Here is a 19715-nt window from a genome sequence, read left to right on the forward strand (position 1 = left end):
GTGAGCCCGGGGCGGGCGGGCTGTGGGGGCTCCGTGAGGGCCCGGGGCTGCTCGCAGGGAGCTCCGCCGCCCGCTATGGAAACGTAGCGTAGTTCCCTCTTGGCGCGTCTCTCCCCCGTGCTCATCCCTTAGCGACGCGCGCAGTGCCGGAGGATTCATTCGTGGTTACCGCTGTGATCTTTCTTTTTTTTTTTTAAGTAGTTTAGAAACTTCAAAATACCATTTTATTTATGTGCGGGGTATTAAAGCTTCCCGAAGAGTGACATATTCATTCCACTTTTTCCGTTTGTTTTGGTTTTTTTCCTTCGCAATACATCCCTTCATTATTTTGTTATTTTGTGTATGGAATGCTTTTGTTGTTGCATATGAAATAAAAATTCATTTGAATCGTCTTCATTGTTCAGTTTCCTATGCCAGCGTTTTAAACTTTTGTTTTCATGCACCAGATCCTCATAGTGCTGTGGCTGTGTGATGGATTATTTTAGGCTCATGTCCTGTCCATGTGGCCCCCCAGGCTGTGTCCTCCGTGCCTGCCCTCCCACTCTGCATGTCTCCCTTTAAGTTCTCAAGGAATGGGTTCATACAAGCATTTCCCTTCGATTTCATGCTCACTGCCTTGTACTGTAAAGGTTATTTTCGCCTAAGGCAATTCACAAGAGAAGTTGGTACCATAAGCTCTGGTGTAGCAGAGAAGGAGTTTTGCCAGGGCTGCCCACAAGGCAGAGGTGAGGCTGGTGGGAGCACAGAGCACTTACAGTTCTTCAGGGTGCTGTCCCACAGGGACTCATGTTCACTGACTGCCTTCTGCATCCTTCCAACAGCCTGCTTCCTCCATGGCTGCACTCGTCAGTGACATGGATTTCATTTAGTATTCCATTTCAGGGTTTTCTAAGGACATTCAGGCTGAAGTTACTGCTAAAACAGTGTTACCTTGAAGCCAAATACAGGATTTCCATGCCACAACAGCTCCTTTGTGGTTACCACGTGTATTTTTTACTTTTGAGAACTTGAAAGTAGGTTGGTCAGCACTGTAGATCTGCAGGTGTGTAGCTCCATTGCAGGATGGAGAAACCCATAAAGGCCCAGCAGCCAGCACAGGTGAGGACTGTGCAATCACCTGCCTGAAGCAGGGGTGGGAGTAGATGCTCTGGGAGGTGGAACCTGGCTCCCCATTAACTTCTGCCCCTGCACATCTCCCAGCTGATCCCACAGTGGTACCAGATGATGGAATTTGATACCATTTTCCCACAGCGATGCAGTCTCAAGCAGTTATCAGTTAATGTGGTGCTCCTTCCTTTGGCTGCAGGTTGATCTGACAGAAAATAGCTTTAGAAATCCCAACAACAAACTTGTCCTCAATGATTTTCAGTGCCCCCCAGTTATTTTCAGTGCCCCCCCAGTATTGGAAGAATAAATCTTTTGAATGAATGATGTTCGTAGCCATTCTAGCACAGCTGTTTCTGAGCAGTGCTGTGATGGGGTGGCTTAATCACCTGCAGCTGCAGTTAAATGCTTAAATTGGGTAACAGAAATACTCTCTACATCCTCAGTATTGTAAATCCTCCCCGTCATTGCTGCAGAGGTCACAGGACAGCTCAGGTTTGCGTGTGCCTGATGCAGCACAGGCACCCAGCCTTGCTCCCCTATTGCAGGCCAGCCCCTGCCTTTGGCTGAGGGTGTAATAACTCACCTCAGCTGGTAGGTTTCAGATGAGAGTTTATAGTCCGTGTTTTCAACTTGATAGCAAGGATTTCATTACACCTGCTCTGTAGACCAAATTGTATTTCACCTGAAGTTATTTTTTTTATTGGAAGAATAAATCTTGATTGAACCACTTAATTCATATCTCTGTCATTAGTTGTCCTCCTCAGTGCACTGATAACTGCAGTTACCTGGCAGGAGTTTCAGGGGCTTGAGGTAATCATGTCATTCTTGAAGTTAATAAAGTGTTTATGGTAGTCTTGGGGGCAAAATGTCTCTGAATAAAACATGCTTAAAATTTAGTACCACTTGTTAGAACTCAATGTTACCAGAAGGCTTTTTATCAAAACAGGATTTAGGCATGGGAATGGAACTTTCTCTAATAATGTCATTTTCAGAAGTCTCTTTTAGGAAAATGGTGAGCATTGAACTATAGAAGTTAATATTATCTTCCAGACAGGAATGTTGTTCTTTTTCACATATATGATGAAGTTTACTTAAAGAACTTTCTGTGTTTGTATCACATTCCTAGTTGAGTTCATAGACAGGCATTAGAATGTTTATCTTTTGTTAAAGGGGAGCAAAAGGGAGACCTACTAGCAGTTTTAAAAGTACATATTAAGTCTAGTGTTCATAAATGCCACACATTTTGTAAAGCCACTCTCTAAGTTGGTAGTTTCAGATAAACCTTACAACTCCCTGACAGCAGCAGACTCTGCTTTCTTACAAACAATCAAGTGGCATCAGCTTTACAAAAACAATGTATGACACTTCAGGTAACCCCCCTGCTCAACTTGAAGTTGTGCAATGCACACATCAGTTGCCTGCCTGAAGAAAATGATGTGGCAGAGAGAAATATTACCTAGACTAAGAGTTGCTGAATAGTACAGTAACGTAAGTCTAAATAAATTTATAAATAGTTGAGTTTGGCTCAGCAGCAATTCTTAAAACCCATTAAGTAGAACACATAACAGCTTTCATGGAAAAAAAGATGCTTGAATGATCTGAGTATCGTCTGGTTGGTTGCTGTATTCATTGTGTTGTAAATACAGTTTTTAAGATTTGCTTCTTTTCAGGTGAGTGTTAATGTTGTTAAGATTAAAAACCCCACAGTCATTCTCATGTGAAAATGCCATGAAGGACTTCATTCAGAAACTACAGCCTTTTAAACACCACAAATATTTCTGGGGTATAATTTCATTTTTGGACTTCAAGCTCCTGGAGGGACGTGTTTTTTGTTTTGTTAAACAAAACAAAACATGCTCTGCTTGCCCTGTAGCTGGTTTGCAAAGTTGATTTGAAGCATTAAAGCTGACAACATTATTAAATGTGTAGGATAAATCCTACGTTAAAAGATTGCAAAGCCAGGTAGGATGTGCTTGGTGGGAGTTACCACACACAGCAATCAGTCTGCTGGGACTGTCACAGGGGTGTTGAGAAATATTTCAAAAGCAGAGCAGCACTTTGGCACCCTTCAAAGCTAACCAGAGTTAGTGCTCTTCCCTCAGCATTCCCAGAACAGAAAAATGTCCTGTTAAACTACACACCATCCCCACTGGCAGCTGGGTAGGGCAGCAAACAAGGATCCCCCTTCTGTGCTCATCAGGTGTCACTTGATTTTCTTGATGTTATGTTATTGTTCCCATATGTTATTGTCTCCATTTGAAAGTGGTTTGTTTCATCCCTGGAAGCATGGAATCTTGTTCAGGTCACAGTGGCACCCAAATTGTTACATTTTCCATTTGTATACTGTGCATTCAAGAGCCTTGTGCATATGCTGCTTTCAAGTTCCCTGTGCCCTCAATTTCCTGTGTAATTTGCATGGGTTCTTCACAGTAAAAAACTATGGAAGATAGTATTTGTTTATTAAGGAAATAATTATAGAAGTGTAAAATCAATAGGGCAGGTTTAGAAATAGGAGTCATGAAATTCCCTTTTAAAATTATCTTGATAATGAAATGCCTAGTGCCTGTCTTCTTGGCCTGATTATATTTAATTTAATTGAATCTTTTAAAGCACAAGTGAGGCCTTGTGGATAATTTAGAAAAATATTCACTTTATATTATACAGTTTATATGTAATTAATTTATATTATATAATACAGTTTCACCTTTGTCAGTTATTTTCTGCTTTCTTAATATCTCTTTTTTTAAAAAAAAATAATATTTGCATAAGTGTAAGATGTTTTATAAGTGTTTACCTACCCTGCTGCTTCATCCCCACCTTAGTGCTGCTGCTCTCTGCACGACATCACACTTATTTCCACAGTGACCTACTGCTGCAGGGCATTGTTGCTGGAGCAGGGGGACTTTCTTGTAAATAAGATGCTATGCTTTCCATTGCAGACTTTGAATAATTCACTAAAATTTAAGTGCCTGATAACAGCTTCCTCGAAATTAAGCTAATCTGAGAGTGGCTTTGGTCAGTGGTAGTGTACCCTGGCAGTTACACTAAAGAACTCATGGAATGTGTGCTATCATCGACAAGAAAAATGTGTTTTTAATAGTGGAACTTCATGAATTATTGATATCGCTTCCTGGTGAGTGTTTATTGCAATTTTCTGTGCTCAGGAATTTAGCTGCCTCTGATGGTGTTTCCTAGCAAGACCAAATGTTAATTAAATTTTTCTCTTGTGTCTCATAAAAGCACTTGCAGCTGCATACCCGAAGAAGTAAAGTCAGTTATTAGCAGCACCACTTCAAACCTGCTTTTCATTTTCTTTCTGCAAGCACAGGCAGCCTGTCCCAGCACCAGGCAGCAGTGTCCAGGCCATGTGTGCCAGGGAGGGGGAGTTTTCCAGCTGGGATCAGGGACTGAGCTGCAGCCCAGGCAGGCAATCCCATCTCTGGTGCTTCCATCCAGCCCCTCCCACCAGCAGATTCCATGGCAGAGGAGCTGAGTAACTCAGCTCAACACCAGTTGGTGGAAAGGAGTGCAGGTGCACATCCAAGCTGGGTATGGAGATGGAAAGCAGGATATCAACTACATAGAGGAGTAAAATAGTGAATTTCACAGCAAAACTGTTGAATTGATGGCAGCAAGAAAATAGAATAATGCATGAGCTTAAATTTATTGAGGTTCTTGTGCCCTTCAGTTGCATGAAATCATTTGCAGCACCATTTCAGGCTCCTGCAGTCTTACTCTGGCATCTGTACATCCATTTATGCTTGCTCTCCTGTCTTGTGTTAAATTAGCTCTGCCTAGAAAGGTTAGAAACCTCTAAATTCTTTTCCTTCTAAAATGCCAAAGATAATATGTCCCAGGCTATATTCAATCTCCTGTCTCACACTGCTACACCTTAGACCTTTTTAAGGAGAACAGCTTGAGGTAAAAACACTTTTCTTAATCTTTCATTACTCGCTTGGTAAAATCAGGTAAAATACTATTTCTTATGGCAATAACCAAAAATCTATGCTGGGCAAACACTGCAGTTGTGTGTCAGGGTGTTAGGTGGATAATGGTTTGGACATTTATACATTTATACATTAAATGCCTTTAGGCAGTATTGAAAGATCAGGCTCAGTGGAAAACTGATATGTTGTTAGGGGATCTTGAGGATAGAAAGAAGTAGGAATCTGGCATTTTATCGTGCTGGAGATGCTGATCTGTTGGATATTCGGACAAGAATATATCTATTAAAATTCCTGTTTTGTTAATTGCCCTGCCAGCTCTTTCTCTGCTTAAAATCAGGAGATTTTAATTGTGTGATTCTATTCCTAATTAAGTAGGAGAAAAATTGCTAGGAGTAAATGGCTTTAAGTAAAACCTAACTCCCAGCACTGCACATCACAAGAGACTGAGGATTGAGTTTACAGACTTAGTCCAACAAGTTACTTATTCATCAGTGCTGGTGAATTAACAAGCAGAGAAAATAGGTCACTTGCACCTGCTGCAGGTTTATGCAACGTGTAAAAGGGTGGAAAGTAAGAGAAGGGAAATGATCATCGTGTGGTTTTTTGCAGGGAAGCTCAGTCGCTTTCCACCGAGGATGCATTCCCACGCCGCTCCCGATGGCCGAGCTGTCCCTCATTTTCCAAGGTCTCACCTTACTGAAGCAGTTGCCAAAGCCAAGGCAGGTGGAGGTGGTAGTGGAAGCACTGGTGGAAGTGGAAGAGGTCTTGTGGGACAGATTATCCCTATATATGGATTTGGCATCTTCTTATATATTCTTTACATTTTATTTAAGGTAAGACCAACATAAATTGAAAAGTTGAGGAAATAAAAAACTTGGGAAAAAAAATTATACTCTCAGTACCTTGTTCCATTTCAGCTGTGCTCAAAAAAATGCTTATGCTGGACTTTTGTGTGGTGGTCAAATGATTGGAGTATCCTGTGCGTTTTGCTATTGTAAAGACTGTAGCTAAGAATGCAGGGAAGGATTTCTCTGATCCTGCATTGGCTTCTGACCTCTTAACATTTCTTAAGGATTTTTTTTTCCTCCTGGGAAATGTGCACATCTAGAGTAATGTTAGATTAATTTTGAATAATCACATAGTATTTTCCCTGTTGTATTTGGCTACACGTTATATATGTTCTTTATGTCACGTGTTATTATTTGTTTCAAGAGTCTGATAGGAATTTTCAGCTGGCAAAATTTTCCAGGCATATTTCATGGTTTTGCTGGTGGGTGTGCTTTTCCGTGGCTGCCTTCTGGCCTATTTCAGTTTTCTGTATTTTTTTCCATTGCCTCTGGGGCTTATCTATTACTATTGTTGTAACTCATAGAAGGGCCATGTTCTTGTCCTCATCAGCTGGCTTCCAAGGGAAGAACTACTCCTGCAGAGCGGAAATGCCCCCCTGCTACACCTGGGAACATGAAGAGGAAAATCAGTGAGTATGGCTCTGAGTTGGAGCTGTGTAGCTGTTGACTCTGTAATGGTTCAATAGGGTTCTTCAAGTTCTGGGTGCGCTGTAAAGCTGATGTTGCCTCCCACCCAAAAAAAAAAAACAACCCCAAAACCAAGCCAGGATATTCTATGTTGGAATGAGCAAGAGTTCAAAAGAATTACTGCACTGTCACTTTCTAATCCCATTCAGCCCATGAGGCTGTGATAGCAGCCTCAGGAAGAAATAGCTTTTCATGAGGTTTGCTGAATTAACTGATTGGATTTGCTGAAAAGCTGTGTCACGAATGATTAAAAATGGATAATAGGATGTCCAGCTATAATTATTGTGTAATCCCTAACAGTCTAGTAAGAGCATAGAAAGATACCATGAAAGCTAGTTTAATTTTTTTGTATTGGTGAATTCTTAGCCATCATCAGGCACTTCCCTAATTTGTCCCTTTTTTTGCAACACTGTTTTCATGCATGCAATAAAGAGAGCAAGCAGTGTTCTGAAATGTTAATTTGATTTTTCCTAAACATTGGTGAGATAGATTCGAGTATTTGTAGGCACTTATTAGATAAATTAATAAGTTTACTACTGAGGATTGGAAGAGTAGTTATCATTACAGCATTTAAATGTGTTGTGTTTAGCTGGCTAAACCGTAATAGGAAAGAAAAGTACTTATGGCTTTATAGAAAGTGGTAGCAGGAAGGTAATTTTCTTAACATAGCTGTAATTTTCTTGACATTAATGCGCATATTAGGAATACCTAATGTACTCAGTGCTGTAGCTTGTGCCTGGCAATTTTGGGCAATATATTAGCAGTGGTAATTATATTTTTTTTCCTCTGATGCTTGGTGAGAGAAAGTAACTTTGCAGTAAGTTAATTTTGACATCATTATATCCCAAAGAACTAACGGTGAAAATTATTCTGCCTTTTTTCTAGAGCTCTTAATTTATATTCCTAAAGCATTCATGGCAAGCTGTAGCAGAGCAGGGGACAGGTCACTGGATTAGGAACCTGAGGACTGAGTCACCACTTACATAGTGACTTGGAGGAAGTAACTTCCTTTCTCTTTGCCAATTCCCCTTCCTCTTCTTTTAATGTCTCAGACATGCAAAATAATTACATCAGTGTTGCATTAAGTCATGGCAATCTGTGCAGGATAGAGGTCTATCCTGCAATCTGTGCAGGATAGAGGTCTTCGTAAAAGCAGGATATTTGTTGATGGATTTCTCCATTCCTACTATGCTGAAGTTCCATTGTGCCTTTGTGCTGCTTAAATGAGTGTAATATTGGCAATATTCTTCACCTTCTTAGGCCAGGAAGAGTAGGTAGAACTCTCTAAGCTGTTTTAGTTTCCTAAAAGGCAGTTTGGTTTGGTACAGCATTTGCTACCTGTGACAATGGGACAGGGATACATTTTCAAGGCTCCTACTGACAGATCTTGGGATTTTTTTAAATTTTGTTTTACAGCTGACTATGAGCTCACTCAACTTCAGGAAAGACTGAGAGAGACAGAAGAAGCAATGGAAAAATTAATCAACAGAGTAGGACCTACATATGACAGGTGTGTTTCAAATCAGATTATTTTAAGGAGACGTTCCACTCTGATTGGAAATTCAACTTTCTTTCATTACCTATATTAAAATAGCATTTTTATTGCTGCTTCAAATTATAGAAGTTTGATTTTACACATCCCAATTCTTGTTCTGCAGTTTTTATCTTTTCAGTATCTATATATAAAATAAATCATTTTTTCCAACTTCATTTCCTTAACTAGAAAAGCAATTATCCCTATCTCCCCCCTTTGTACAGTGTGTTATCTGGCAGAAAATTACAGGTGTATGTAAAAAGAAGATAAACCATCTACATTTAAACTACATAAAACAGCCTGTTTTATGTGACCAAAATAATATCCTGAATTATTCTTTTCCAGTTCTCTGGATTATTTTCCTAAATTGAAATGCTGTTATAATCCATGTAAATTCTTGTTAGTATAACCATAACATTTTTCTTTAAGGCAGAATTGTATAATAATCTGATTACATAACTTAGTTCCACTCTAAATTAATGCATTTGCTTCTAAATATAAAAGACAAAGGGTTGTAAAATCAGCATTCAGAATTTTACTATGTTTATTAATGTTTCCTACAAATCTGATATCACCAGTCTATATTACAAAGAAACACTGGAAACAAGTCTATGTTTTTCATAAGGAGTAAAAAGAACAGATCAATAGGACACTGCTTAACTGCAGTGTGAAAACTGAAATACCATAAATATAAAGGTGAGGTTTGCAAGAAATGAGAGCTGTTCTGGTTGTAAATCGTTAACTTTCTCTGGATCAGCCAAGATGTTTTAACCCATCCTGTAGGAATTCTGTGCTGAACATGCACATTTTGTTCATTTATGGCTCAAACCGCTTCTCTCTGAGTGCAGTTTTGCCCACTTTGGGCTGTGCCCTGTACAGTCTCGGGCAGACAAGGTGCCCAACCTGCCCTTGTTCATCCAGGTCCCAGTGGGAGAGCCCCTAAACTGCCCTGGTTTTGTCAGTGGAACAGAAGGATCCTGCTTTGACTGCCACTCATCCCTGTGCTGGAGAGCTGACACAATGCTCTACACGTTCCTCTAAGCTGACAGAAATAGGCTTAGGAACTGCCCAGATATTGTGCTGATTCTCAGGATGGAATATTTTTTTTACTGAGAAAATCGGTTTAGGGTCTGATCCAGTATTTGTTCTACTCTGTGTTATTGGCCCAAAGCCTCTATTTAGTAGAACTTCCTTTCTTTGTTCAACCAGACTATTTATATAGATGGGTCTAAAGGTCTCAGGGGAAATGAGAATATGAATCTAATGAAGAATTTTCTATGTTGCCTCTTTGAAGAGGAGGGGAAAGGCACCTCTTGATGGAGCAAATAGCTGTTTTCAAACACACTGAAGCTTTCTTAATCTACTCATTAATTTCACTAATACTGGTTAAATCTATTAAAATAAAACCTATGGTTAGAAAGTGTAGCTAGAGTACTGAGCTAGGCTTTTCAATCTGGATATTGATGGATTTAAATAAAATGGAAAGAATAAGAGAGTAAAAATTACTTGAGCTTTATCTATTGATCTGCAGTTAAACAGAAACCCTTACACAGAAAAGTCAGAGATAGAAATAACTGGTATTAAGTTTCAACTAATGCTGAAAGACCCCAGGTGAGACCTTTTCACCAGGTATGGCAAAGCAACAGCCAGCCTGTGTTGTAGAAAGCAGCAACCAGAAACTTGGATTTCTTTTTTTTTTTTAATGAGTTGAAGGCCAACTTCAAACCAACTGAGGAGACTTCCTTCCAAACCAGCATACCAGTTGGAATTACTACACTGTTAAGTAGAGAAACAACCTTCCAGAAATGCAAAACTATCAAAAAATACAAGTACAGGTACTTTTAATAAGGCCTAGCATGTTGTAAGAAAAATGAGAAGCAAGATAAAGAAAGCAAGAGGAAAGAACTGCCTGGCCAGGTCCTCAACAATGTAACCAAAAATTTCTATTTCTGATAGTTAGGTAAGAGAAATAATGCAGATAACCTACCTGTTTTTAAAGTCTTGTTTACCAGCTGTCTACTGGAAAAACTTCCTTTGCTACGATAAACTGAGTAAAGGGGATAAGGAAGAGTGAGAGGCTCTGTGGGGGGGCATTTTTTTGGGATGTAGCTGCATTTTGATAGTGATTACTTTAAGATCATGAAGCTAAAAAAAAAACACCAGTTAACATGTCTGAGATGCCATTTTAGATTATTTAGATTATTTTCCCTGCAATCATTATGGCTCTTTAGGAAATGCTTTAATCTCACAGTAAGAATAAGAAGCCTTTACTTTACCTGTTAGTGAGCTCTTTGGGACTCTACGAAGTGTAAGTATTGCCATAATAAAAAATAATACTTCTGTAGGAGCTACAAATACAGACAGCAAAAATAATGACCTTTTCTTGCACTGTAAACCTTCTACATCTGTTATCCTCTGAGTATTCCTAAGTGCATTATAGCCTGGTAAATCTCCCATGTGCAGGCAGCCAGATGTCTTACACACTGCCAGCAGCCTACAGTAAGTCTTCCCAGAGGCCTTAAATGAAGTCAAAATAACACATGGGCTTTAGTTTCTCCCTCTCTGCAAGGAAATCTGCCTTTTAAGCAAGGTATTTGGAGTAGGAATACTCTGAAATACAGAGCCCTTGTGCTGCAATAAGACAGGAGTGTTTGCTAATGAGGGTATCCCACATATTAGGAATTTTCCTGTATGAAATGCCACAGTGATGCAGCTGCATTGACTGATCCTGTTATCTGAGCCAGCTCATCTGCCCAATGTACTAAAGAGATAGGCCTCTCTGTCTTCAGCCAAGTGATATATATTCAAATTGGATACCGTTTTGTCTGTTAAAGGAGGATTAGTTCAGCAATTCTGTCACAGCTTTGGTCAAAGGCTGATGAAACCATTCCTTTTTGTGGGCCTCTTAATTCACATCTCAGATTCCACATCTGCATAAGCCAGGCTTTTGGGAAGGTGCTGTCTCACACATTTAGTTGTTTGTGGAACAGATTGTCACCACAGCCTGGGGGAAATCAGTGTAACCTACACATGGTGTTGGGATATCAACTTTTCAAACTGTGGGGCAAAGTGCTCCTTGGTGGAAATGCAGAAAAGTGATCTCAGGGTAGCAGTTTAATCTAGGCAGGTGCTAATCAAACCAGCTCCTGAGCTAAGTTCAGTTACAGACACCTGTGCCTACAGCTGTGCACAAAATCAAGCCCAGGATCAGCACTTCTACCACCATCACACCAATCAGCAGTAGGATGCTAATCTTACTTTAAACCAGTGTGACTTTGCTGCCCTTAGCGTCACCATCATTCTTATTTAGGCAGAGTGCCACAAAGTATCTCTTGGAGTGCTGCTCCAGTCCCAGCAGTTGGTAAGAGGAAAACCTGAAGAAGTACATTGCAATTTTATCAGAATTCTGATAACTAAAATGAGGCTTACATGACCTAAAGCCAAAATCTGCCTCCAGCTCCTCTCTTCCCATCTCTTCCCTATGCTTCACTGAGCAGCCTACTCAGTGAATCTGCTTTTGGAGATTATCTATCTGTCTGTCTGCTCTCCAGACCAAGGATCACCAGAGATCATCTGTCTGACCTCACGTCCCACCTACAGTTCAGCATTCTGTGCATGCCAAGGGCCACCCTTTCAAGTAACTGGGGGCAACAGCTTCTGACTCTTACACAGATCCAAAAGAGCTCCAGAGGAGTGGCTTGAATTGGCATTACTGCTCAAGAATGACTTAAACCTCAAGATATCATAATTTTAAACTCAAGATGAAATAAGCACCAATGTTCAGAACCATTTTCACCCCTGGTGGCAGCCAGTGGCTTTCTCATTCTGGCCTACTGAGTTAGCAGACTGCAGAGCACTCCCCCTCCAAATAACACTTTTTTGTCCATAAGATTTTTAGAAGCCTTTTTTCTTTGCAGAGAAAATAACATGTAGTGACTACATGATCTTATCTGTTGGAAGCATTTTTGTTACAGCAGTAGTTGTATTACCTAAGCAGTAATAATTACTAGATCGAACAGCGTAGAATCAGTCAAAATTTGCTATCTATCTGATAAAAATCTCAGTCCCTGTAATTTTAAAGGGCAAGTGACAGTTAAATGTAACACCTTCTTTCCATTCTTAAATCTCCCTTCCTGTTTCTGCTCCCCACCAGGCTGCATTGCTGACTGTCTATAATGACATAATGATCTGTCCAACTTGCACATTTAATGGTCATAATGAGAGATTTTAGAGTCTTGAGAATAACGACTGTGAGGAATTTTGATCAGCCTCACAAGCTACACATGTAGCACAAATTCAGAATTTCATTTCCTTATAATACTTCATACAAGCCACTGCACCCTAATTCTTACCTAACACACTTTTAAAGACAAAAGAATTCTGTAATGTTTTTCGTACCATAACTCTTTCTTGTGTGTCACTTTCATCTTGCTCTCACATTGGCTTTACCTGCCTTCCTTTACCTGTTTAAATTGCAGGCTTTTTGGATAAAGGGATAAACTATATCCAGCTGAAGTGCAGAGCACATGCAGATGTTGAGGAAGGATCACACTCCTCAGTAGGTTTCTCCAGACTGTGCTGCTGGCATGCACCAAACAGTTGGGTTCAACCTCTTCTCATAGCTTGCAATAACAGTGGACTAAATTGTGGTGTCTATTTTCTAGCAGGACTGAAAATGTTACAACAGACCAGGAAAAAATGTTACTTCAACAACTCAGAGAAATTACTAGAGTTATGAAAGAAGGAAAATTCATAGATGACATCTCTCCTGAGAAGGAAGCTGAGGAAGCTCCTTACATGGCGGATTGGGAAGGTAAGCAAGGGCCTTTCTTACCATTACCCTTACAAAAAAAATTGGATAGATTACTCACAGTTCCAGCCCCTGTCCAAGTTTTGGTTAACTTTATCCTTCCTTTTCCAGAAGCTAGTGTTCTAAACTTTGCAAGAGGTTGCTTGGCTTTTTTGTCCCCAACCATAACAGAAAAAAATAGATTTTGAGGTATCCAACATTTATTTTAGTGTAAACACTGCACTATCTGCTGCCCAAAGTGGCATGTGAATATTCATATATGTTCCATCTGCTGCTGGGGATTGGCTGCTCTGGGTTTATATCTTTCCCTTTCTGTGCTGGGCTGGATTTCATGACAATCATAAAACTCTTGGAAATCAGATCTGTATGTTTTACATAACTTACAGTTTTTACTTTTGATTAGTCACTCTTTGTTAGCTCCAATGTTGTAAAATTCAACTCCATTTATTTTAATGTCCTTTCTATTCCTTGGTGTTCACCTGCTACATAAATGTGTTTTCAAGAAATCTTAGTTGAGCTGCTCTGTATCATAATTTTTAAATGCAGACTTAATTTCTTGCTTTTTAAAAAGCTTCAAAAATTATCCAAAACATAAAGCATAAACAGTGGCCTTGAGCTCTGCTCACAAAGTCAAGTTTATGATGTTATTTCTAAAATGAAGTGCACAAAGTCATTGATATATCTGTTTTTTCAACTTTCTCAGTAATGCTGTTTATAGCAAGTGTTCAAACCATGCATCAGTCAATCTGTAGGGAGAAAAAAGAGAAGGATCCATTCAAAGATCTAAGACACACCATTTTTACCTGTTAGCCCCCACAGCTTCCAGCAAAGCTCAGGTTTCACTCCTGAAAGTCAGGGCTGATATCCTGGTTCCCTAAAAGTAAGTGATTTTTTTAATTCATCATCTCCCAAGAAGCCATGCTTTGCACACTCTTGCCATGGATTTCATACTGTGATGTGTACATGGCATTAAAGAGCTGACACTTGCACTGGTAGTAGGAAAAACAGCTGTCCTGGCCAACCTTGCATCCACCACTGAGGTCAGGACTCCTTTTAAATGCTGCATACTCCAAGCTGCATATTCCTTTATTCCTAAGGTTATCCAGAAGAGACCTATCCTGTGTACGATAATTCCGATTGCTTCAAGCGCAAGCAGGACACAATCCTTGTAGATTACCCTGACCTGAACCAGCCCTCTCCAGAAGAGCTGGCAGAAAGAATGGAGGGCATGGAAGATGAGGAGTATCCTTATGATGAAACCCTGCTAAGTGATCTCACCACAGGAATGGGTGGTCAGGATTTAATGCAGAAAAAGGATGATGTAACTCTCGTTGAGGAAGAGGAGAAGAGTGACCTTCCTCCCAGCCAGAGCACTGGGGAGTGCTGCTGCTGCTGTGATGATGATCCTGCTGTCATAGCAGAGAATGCTGGATTCCACTCTGAGAGCTGCAGTGAAGTAGAAGAGACAAGCCAAGAGGATCTGTCCATGGAGTCAGAAAATGAAAATGCTGCACTGGAAAAGCAAAAGCCCAGTGATTCAGAGCAGACAGGCACACTGAGAAAGCGCAACACCAAAGTACTTGATTGATAGGGACAACCATCTGGATGGTAAAGGTGGAGGTCATGAACTGTCATCCATGTGGGTTTTGTTCCCACTGAGGACTTCTCTGTGTTCATCTCCTTGTACCTATTGCATTCTCATAGTACCAGGCACATCATCTGCCTGAACTGGAAGCCAATGCCCTCTTTCATGCACTTGTCATGGGTTACCATGATGCTGCCAACAGTGCTTTGCCCTTGATTTTTGAAGCCTTGTATTTTGGAGCAGATATTTGTGACTCCCTCCTTTTCAATTCTGAAGGAGCTGTCCTTGGTTTTGCCCTTTGTCATCCCAGAGTTAACCAAATGTCTCTTCTGACTTTTTCAAAACCGTCTGTGTGCTACTAGTTAGGAGAGTTAATCAAATCCTTATATATACATGAGTTTACTGGGATGCTGAAGGACAAAATATGCCTTCTTTCTCTTAGCTCAGTGTTCACTGTTCAGCAGAGCAGATCATAGTCACACACATGACTCTCTCAACTCTGTCATTGCTCTCTGCTCTTGAGAAACTGCTGTCCACCAAGCTCCTCTGCTACTCTACAGCACCTTTCCCATTTATTCCATGTTGTTGGAACGGTAGCCTAATCCATGTTGTGTTATTTGTGTGAGCAAGACTGAAGCTCTGTGAGTTGTGCTTTAACTTTGCCTTAGCCGTGATGAAATTTCCAGATGATTGCAGGAAGTGGACCACAATGTGTGAGAGCACTAAAAATATCCCTAGAGATTAAAACCAAAAAAGCAGTGTTAAGGTTTGTCTGTAAAGGAGAGAACAGCATGAGGGGACCCTCAGACTGAAGGTAGCAGGTAGGCTTTTCCTTCTTCCTGGAAACCTGTGTGGTTTTTATGCTCTTGGAATGCTGTTGCCAGGGTCATGTGAGGCTGCTCCAGGTATGGGGTAAGGAGGATGCAGGAGCCAAGGGCTCCTGAGGAGAGGTGGCAGGTGGCCCCTGTGCCCAAGGGATAGCTTTTCTTGTACAAGCAGCATGGCAGGTGGGATGAGCTCCAGGAAAGGTTCCCTCAGCTCTCATGACTCTCCTGATTCTCCCGTACCTGGGCACTTTTCAGGCCCACCATAACCCAACCCACACGACACTCATGGCCCAGTCACAGTGGCTGTTTGTGATGTCACCAGGCCCCTGAATGCTCTGGCACTACAGAAGCAGGGCCCTCTGCAGCTGCCCCCCATCCACCCAGCTCTGAGTGGCCCTTGGGGAATGTCTGGAAGAATGAAAAGCCAGAGCAGCGAGGTGGGTGGCAGGCCACCTTTGTAAGGGACGGCAGCAGGGCCCCTTCCAATGATGACTGAAGAGGAAGGCATGTGCCAGGAGGAGGCTGTGGAAGAGGAGGAAGAGGAGGAACAAAATCCCCCCTCTGCCGTGAGTGCCAGCGCCCTCAGTTCCCTGGTGATGGCCATGCAGAGCTTGGCTCTGTGCCCAGGAGGGGACGGGGTGCAGCCCAGGGACACCGGCCTGCCGGGGAACCACCAGAGCAGTGAGCTGGGCCCACCTCCGCGAGGGACAGCACAGAGGCACGCCCGGCAGCACCCAAAGGGGGACTCCCTTTCCCTGGGCCTGAAAAATGGCAACAATCGACGGTGCAGGAGGAGGAGGGGAAGGAGGAGAAGGAGGAGCATCAGCCCTTGCACCATGAGAGCCATTGCCAACGTGCGGAGATCGACACGCAGCGCCTGCCTCCAGGAGTTCTGGCGGCTCAAAATCCGCACCTGCCTGACTGAAAAATAAGCAACAAGACAAGGATGAAAGTCCTGTCTTTCCTCCTTATTTGGTACTTCAGTGACAGCACCTGTGCTCCCACGACCCCTTAAGTAGGAGGTGTTTTTTAGAAACTTTCCAGTTCCATGCCCACATCCTGCTTTGCTGGTGCCACCTTACATCCTGGGTTTTTTTAGGCTATGACATCAACAGTTTGAGACGAGTTTTTTCAAACAGAGTAAAGTTATCAAAATGAAAGCATGGATCCCTAGGAATTTCTTCTTTGCAAACATGCTAGGGAATATTACAGAGTCTCAGCCTCCACACAGGGCCTGTCCTACTAGCTCACCTATTCTATGTCCTGGCATCAACAATTATTTGTTGATTCCTATGCATTATATGAGCCCTTCCTTCTCATCCCCTACCCAACCCTTCCTGGAGCTCCTCAGGGGAAGACATGAATTGACCTGGCTTTCACCAGGCTACTGTGCTGAGGTGACAGCAGTTATCCCCAAGAGGGCCACTGAGGTTCCTGGGGTCTGGAGGTGGGGTTGCTTCAGTCTGAGGTCAACAATCCCTGATAGATGAATGAAGTTAACCTTGCATAAAGAATATTAGCAGATCAAGCCAAGAACATAGACAGCTGTTTCTTTGGAGAAGCAACAGATGGCAGGAAGAAGTGCTGGCCTTCACATGGAGGTCCCTTCTAGCTGCTTCATAGGAAGTTATTTTCAATGTTGGGAAATAATAAATTTTAAAAAACCAAACCAATAAACCAAAAAAATAACAGCAAATTTTCTTTCTTCCTCTCTTTTTTGGGATTTGGTGAGTGCCTATGGATTCCTCTGTCCCCTCTTGGTCTCCACAGCCCTGGAAAGGTACTGATGTACAGGGTACAGGCCCAGCCCAGGCCTTGGAGATGGTGAGGAGTCCCACAGCACGCAGGGGCAGGCTGAGGGAGCTGCCTCTAGTCATGAGGGTGGGGTGGTGGGGGAGCAGGTGCCATCCTTGTCAACATTCTAGGTCAGGTTGGCTGGGGCTTTCACCAATCTGGTCTAGTGTCAGCCTCACCCCAGAGCTCAGCCAAGCCCTTACATCATTCCCCACTACTTCCAAGGAAAAGGTAGGAGATGTGCTGGAGCTCTGCTGTGGATACAGGCACAGCCCAGTGTGAGGCTGACACCCTTTCCCTGGATTGTCACAGACTGGCAAGTGCCCCCTGGGTGTCACCTGAACTGTGACATTCTGAGGCAGACAGGAGCACAGAGCAGGCATCCCACTGCATCTGCACACCCACCATGGGCCTCTGGGACACTGTGTTTTAATGAAATAAATTGGATTCCCCTGCTCTGCACCAGCTCCAAGCCAGGTGCTGGGTGCCAGTCAAGGTGGGTGCCAGCCTGGGGCTGCCCCCACAGAACTGCTCACACCGGTGCTGGGATGGGGTGTGGGGGGAGCGCCCATGCCATGCCACCCACCACAGCTGGGGCACCCCATGGGAAGGGCCTGTGCCCATCCAGAGTCACCACCCAGCCCTGTTTCATGCCACGCCCCCCCAGCCCAGCCCCCAGAGTGTCTGTACCCCTGAATTATGGGTCTGGCCCACCAGCTGCCCTCACCACCACAGCTGCCAGGTGCAATTGTTCCAAACGTACCTGTAATCCACATCATCGGGGTACCCACCAGGTAAACACCACCACAGGAAAGTGGATCTGTGTTGATCAGGAGCTCCTCGTGATGGCCATCATTCTCCAGATGGGAGTTGCCCACTCCTCTTGGCACAGCGTTATTGTGTGCTTCTAGAATAATTATGCTCTACCAGACATTTTCTCCGAGGTTTGCAAAACATCAGCGAAGGGATTCCCCTTTACAATGCCAGGACTATTTCCCATCATTTCAAGCTCTAAGATAAGACGTGAACCCCCCCTTCTACATGGAAAAAAAAGGAGCTGAACTCCCCTTTTACATGTGCCCAGCAAGGGCTCTAATCCCTTACACCTTAGGAGCTGTTGGGGCTACTTTTAACACCAGTGACAGCGCTAAAGGCTTCCTGTTTCTTTGCAGCAAGGTGTCAGAGAGCCTCAAGAGCTCATCCCTGAGGTGTCAATGGCCTTGGCAGCCCCTCCCCAGGGACCCATAAGTGCTCTCTGAACGTAGCCAGCCTTGCCTCCTGTAGCAGCTCACCAGCAGCCTTCAAACTGGGATTCCTCCTGTTTGAATAATATTTCCTTCCCACCCTTTGCCTCAGCTTTCCCCCCTCTGAAACAGAAATGTCTATTTCGAGGAGCATTTTAGAAAAGGACCATCAAATGTGTCTCCAACCTTCTCAACCATTAACTGCTCACTTCTACTACAGAACTCTCATAATTTCAAAGGAGACCTTAGCTGATCAAAATCAGGATTCTCAGAGAACTTTGATGAAGTAAGTAAATCAAAATCATAGGTCACAACATCAAGCAAAGCTGAGAATTTGAGAAAAAGCCACAGAAGCTCAGGTGGATGCCCACTGGAACCAGTCAGGCTCTTTAAAAGCACACATTCCTTTACTTGTTATGTTTCCCTTTCCCACCTGGCAAATGAAATGGCTGTACTTTTTGTTAAAGCTAAAAGAAATAGCACATGTGTTGTTAAAACAAAATATTATGATAAAACTAGATTTTAAAACCCACAAATGGGCTTAGTTCTCCCTGCATATCTGAGAATCATTACAGATGGTTTCAGGCAATCCATGGGATCAGGATAAAGCAAAAAGTAAGATCCCTGCTGGCCCCAAAAATACTCTAAAGAGGATTAGTTATTGAATAGTATTTGGAAAACAGATAAATATCTTAGAAGCTTATCACCTAACTCTTTTCATTAGCAATTAGTGTCCATCTTGGATTTTTAATTTTCCAGCTAAGAATAAGAAAATTAAGCTTACCTTTGAGAAGACAGAACAATCTAGTGCAATAATCTTCTATTTAAACAATATTTACTTGCAAATTCTAATTAAAAAAATTAAAATTCTATGTTTCTAACCTCATGTATCACAAACACTGAGGAAGAAAAACCAGGTAGGAGTTAAAAATCATCTATATATCAATGGTTTTATACTGACCATGTATTTCAAAGCAAATGAAGGCAACACCAGACCAGACAGACTGAGCATCCCAAACACAGGAAAGGTTGGTCTGCTCAAGTGATTTTTCTCAGCTTTGGAACTTCCTCAGTTTTTCTGGGGGGCACAGATTCCTAAAGAGCAGACAGACACTTCTCCTTTTTCTCAGTGATCTTCCTGGGATGGCTCAGATAGTGCTCACAGACCACTCCTCCTCTCTGCTGGGATCAAACACCTGCCCAAGTGCAAGATTACCCAAACTATATTGTTCCTGACAGAGGAAATTGTAAAAATACACTTTAAATGGCACTGGAAACTCCTTATGTTAAATAACTCCATATCCAGTGGAAGTAATTTATTGAAATGTTTCC

The 19715-nt window shown here is 42.2% G+C and overlaps 1 protein-coding gene across 2 annotated transcripts; it reads left to right on the top strand.

Moving 5' to 3' along the window:
* The first annotated feature begins 5671 nt into the window (after positions 1 to 5671).
* RIC3 (RIC3 acetylcholine receptor chaperone) lies at positions 5672 to 17041 on the top strand. Of its 2 annotated transcripts, none has more exons than XM_005426306.3 (5): positions 5672 to 5887; positions 6453 to 6531; positions 8006 to 8099; positions 12791 to 12936; positions 14031 to 14521. In XM_005426306.3, the coding sequence occupies exons 1-5, from the start codon at positions 5690 to 5692 to the stop codon at positions 14519 to 14521; spliced, it is 1008 nt and encodes a 335-aa protein (XP_005426363.1). In that variant the 5' UTR covers positions 5672 to 5689. The 2 variants fall into 2 exon arrangements, with proteins under 2 accessions (XP_005426363.1, XP_030917220.1); XM_031061360.1 differs by having other exon boundaries at positions 5679 to 5887; positions 12788 to 12936; positions 14031 to 17041.
* Positions 17042 to 19715: the final 2674 nt, after the last annotated feature.

The sequence above is a fragment of the Geospiza fortis genome, unplaced genomic scaffold, assembly GCF_000277835.1.
Source record: "Geospiza fortis unplaced genomic scaffold, GeoFor_1.0 scaffold327, whole genome shotgun sequence".
NCBI lineage: Eukaryota > Metazoa > Chordata > Aves > Passeriformes > Thraupidae > Geospiza > Geospiza fortis.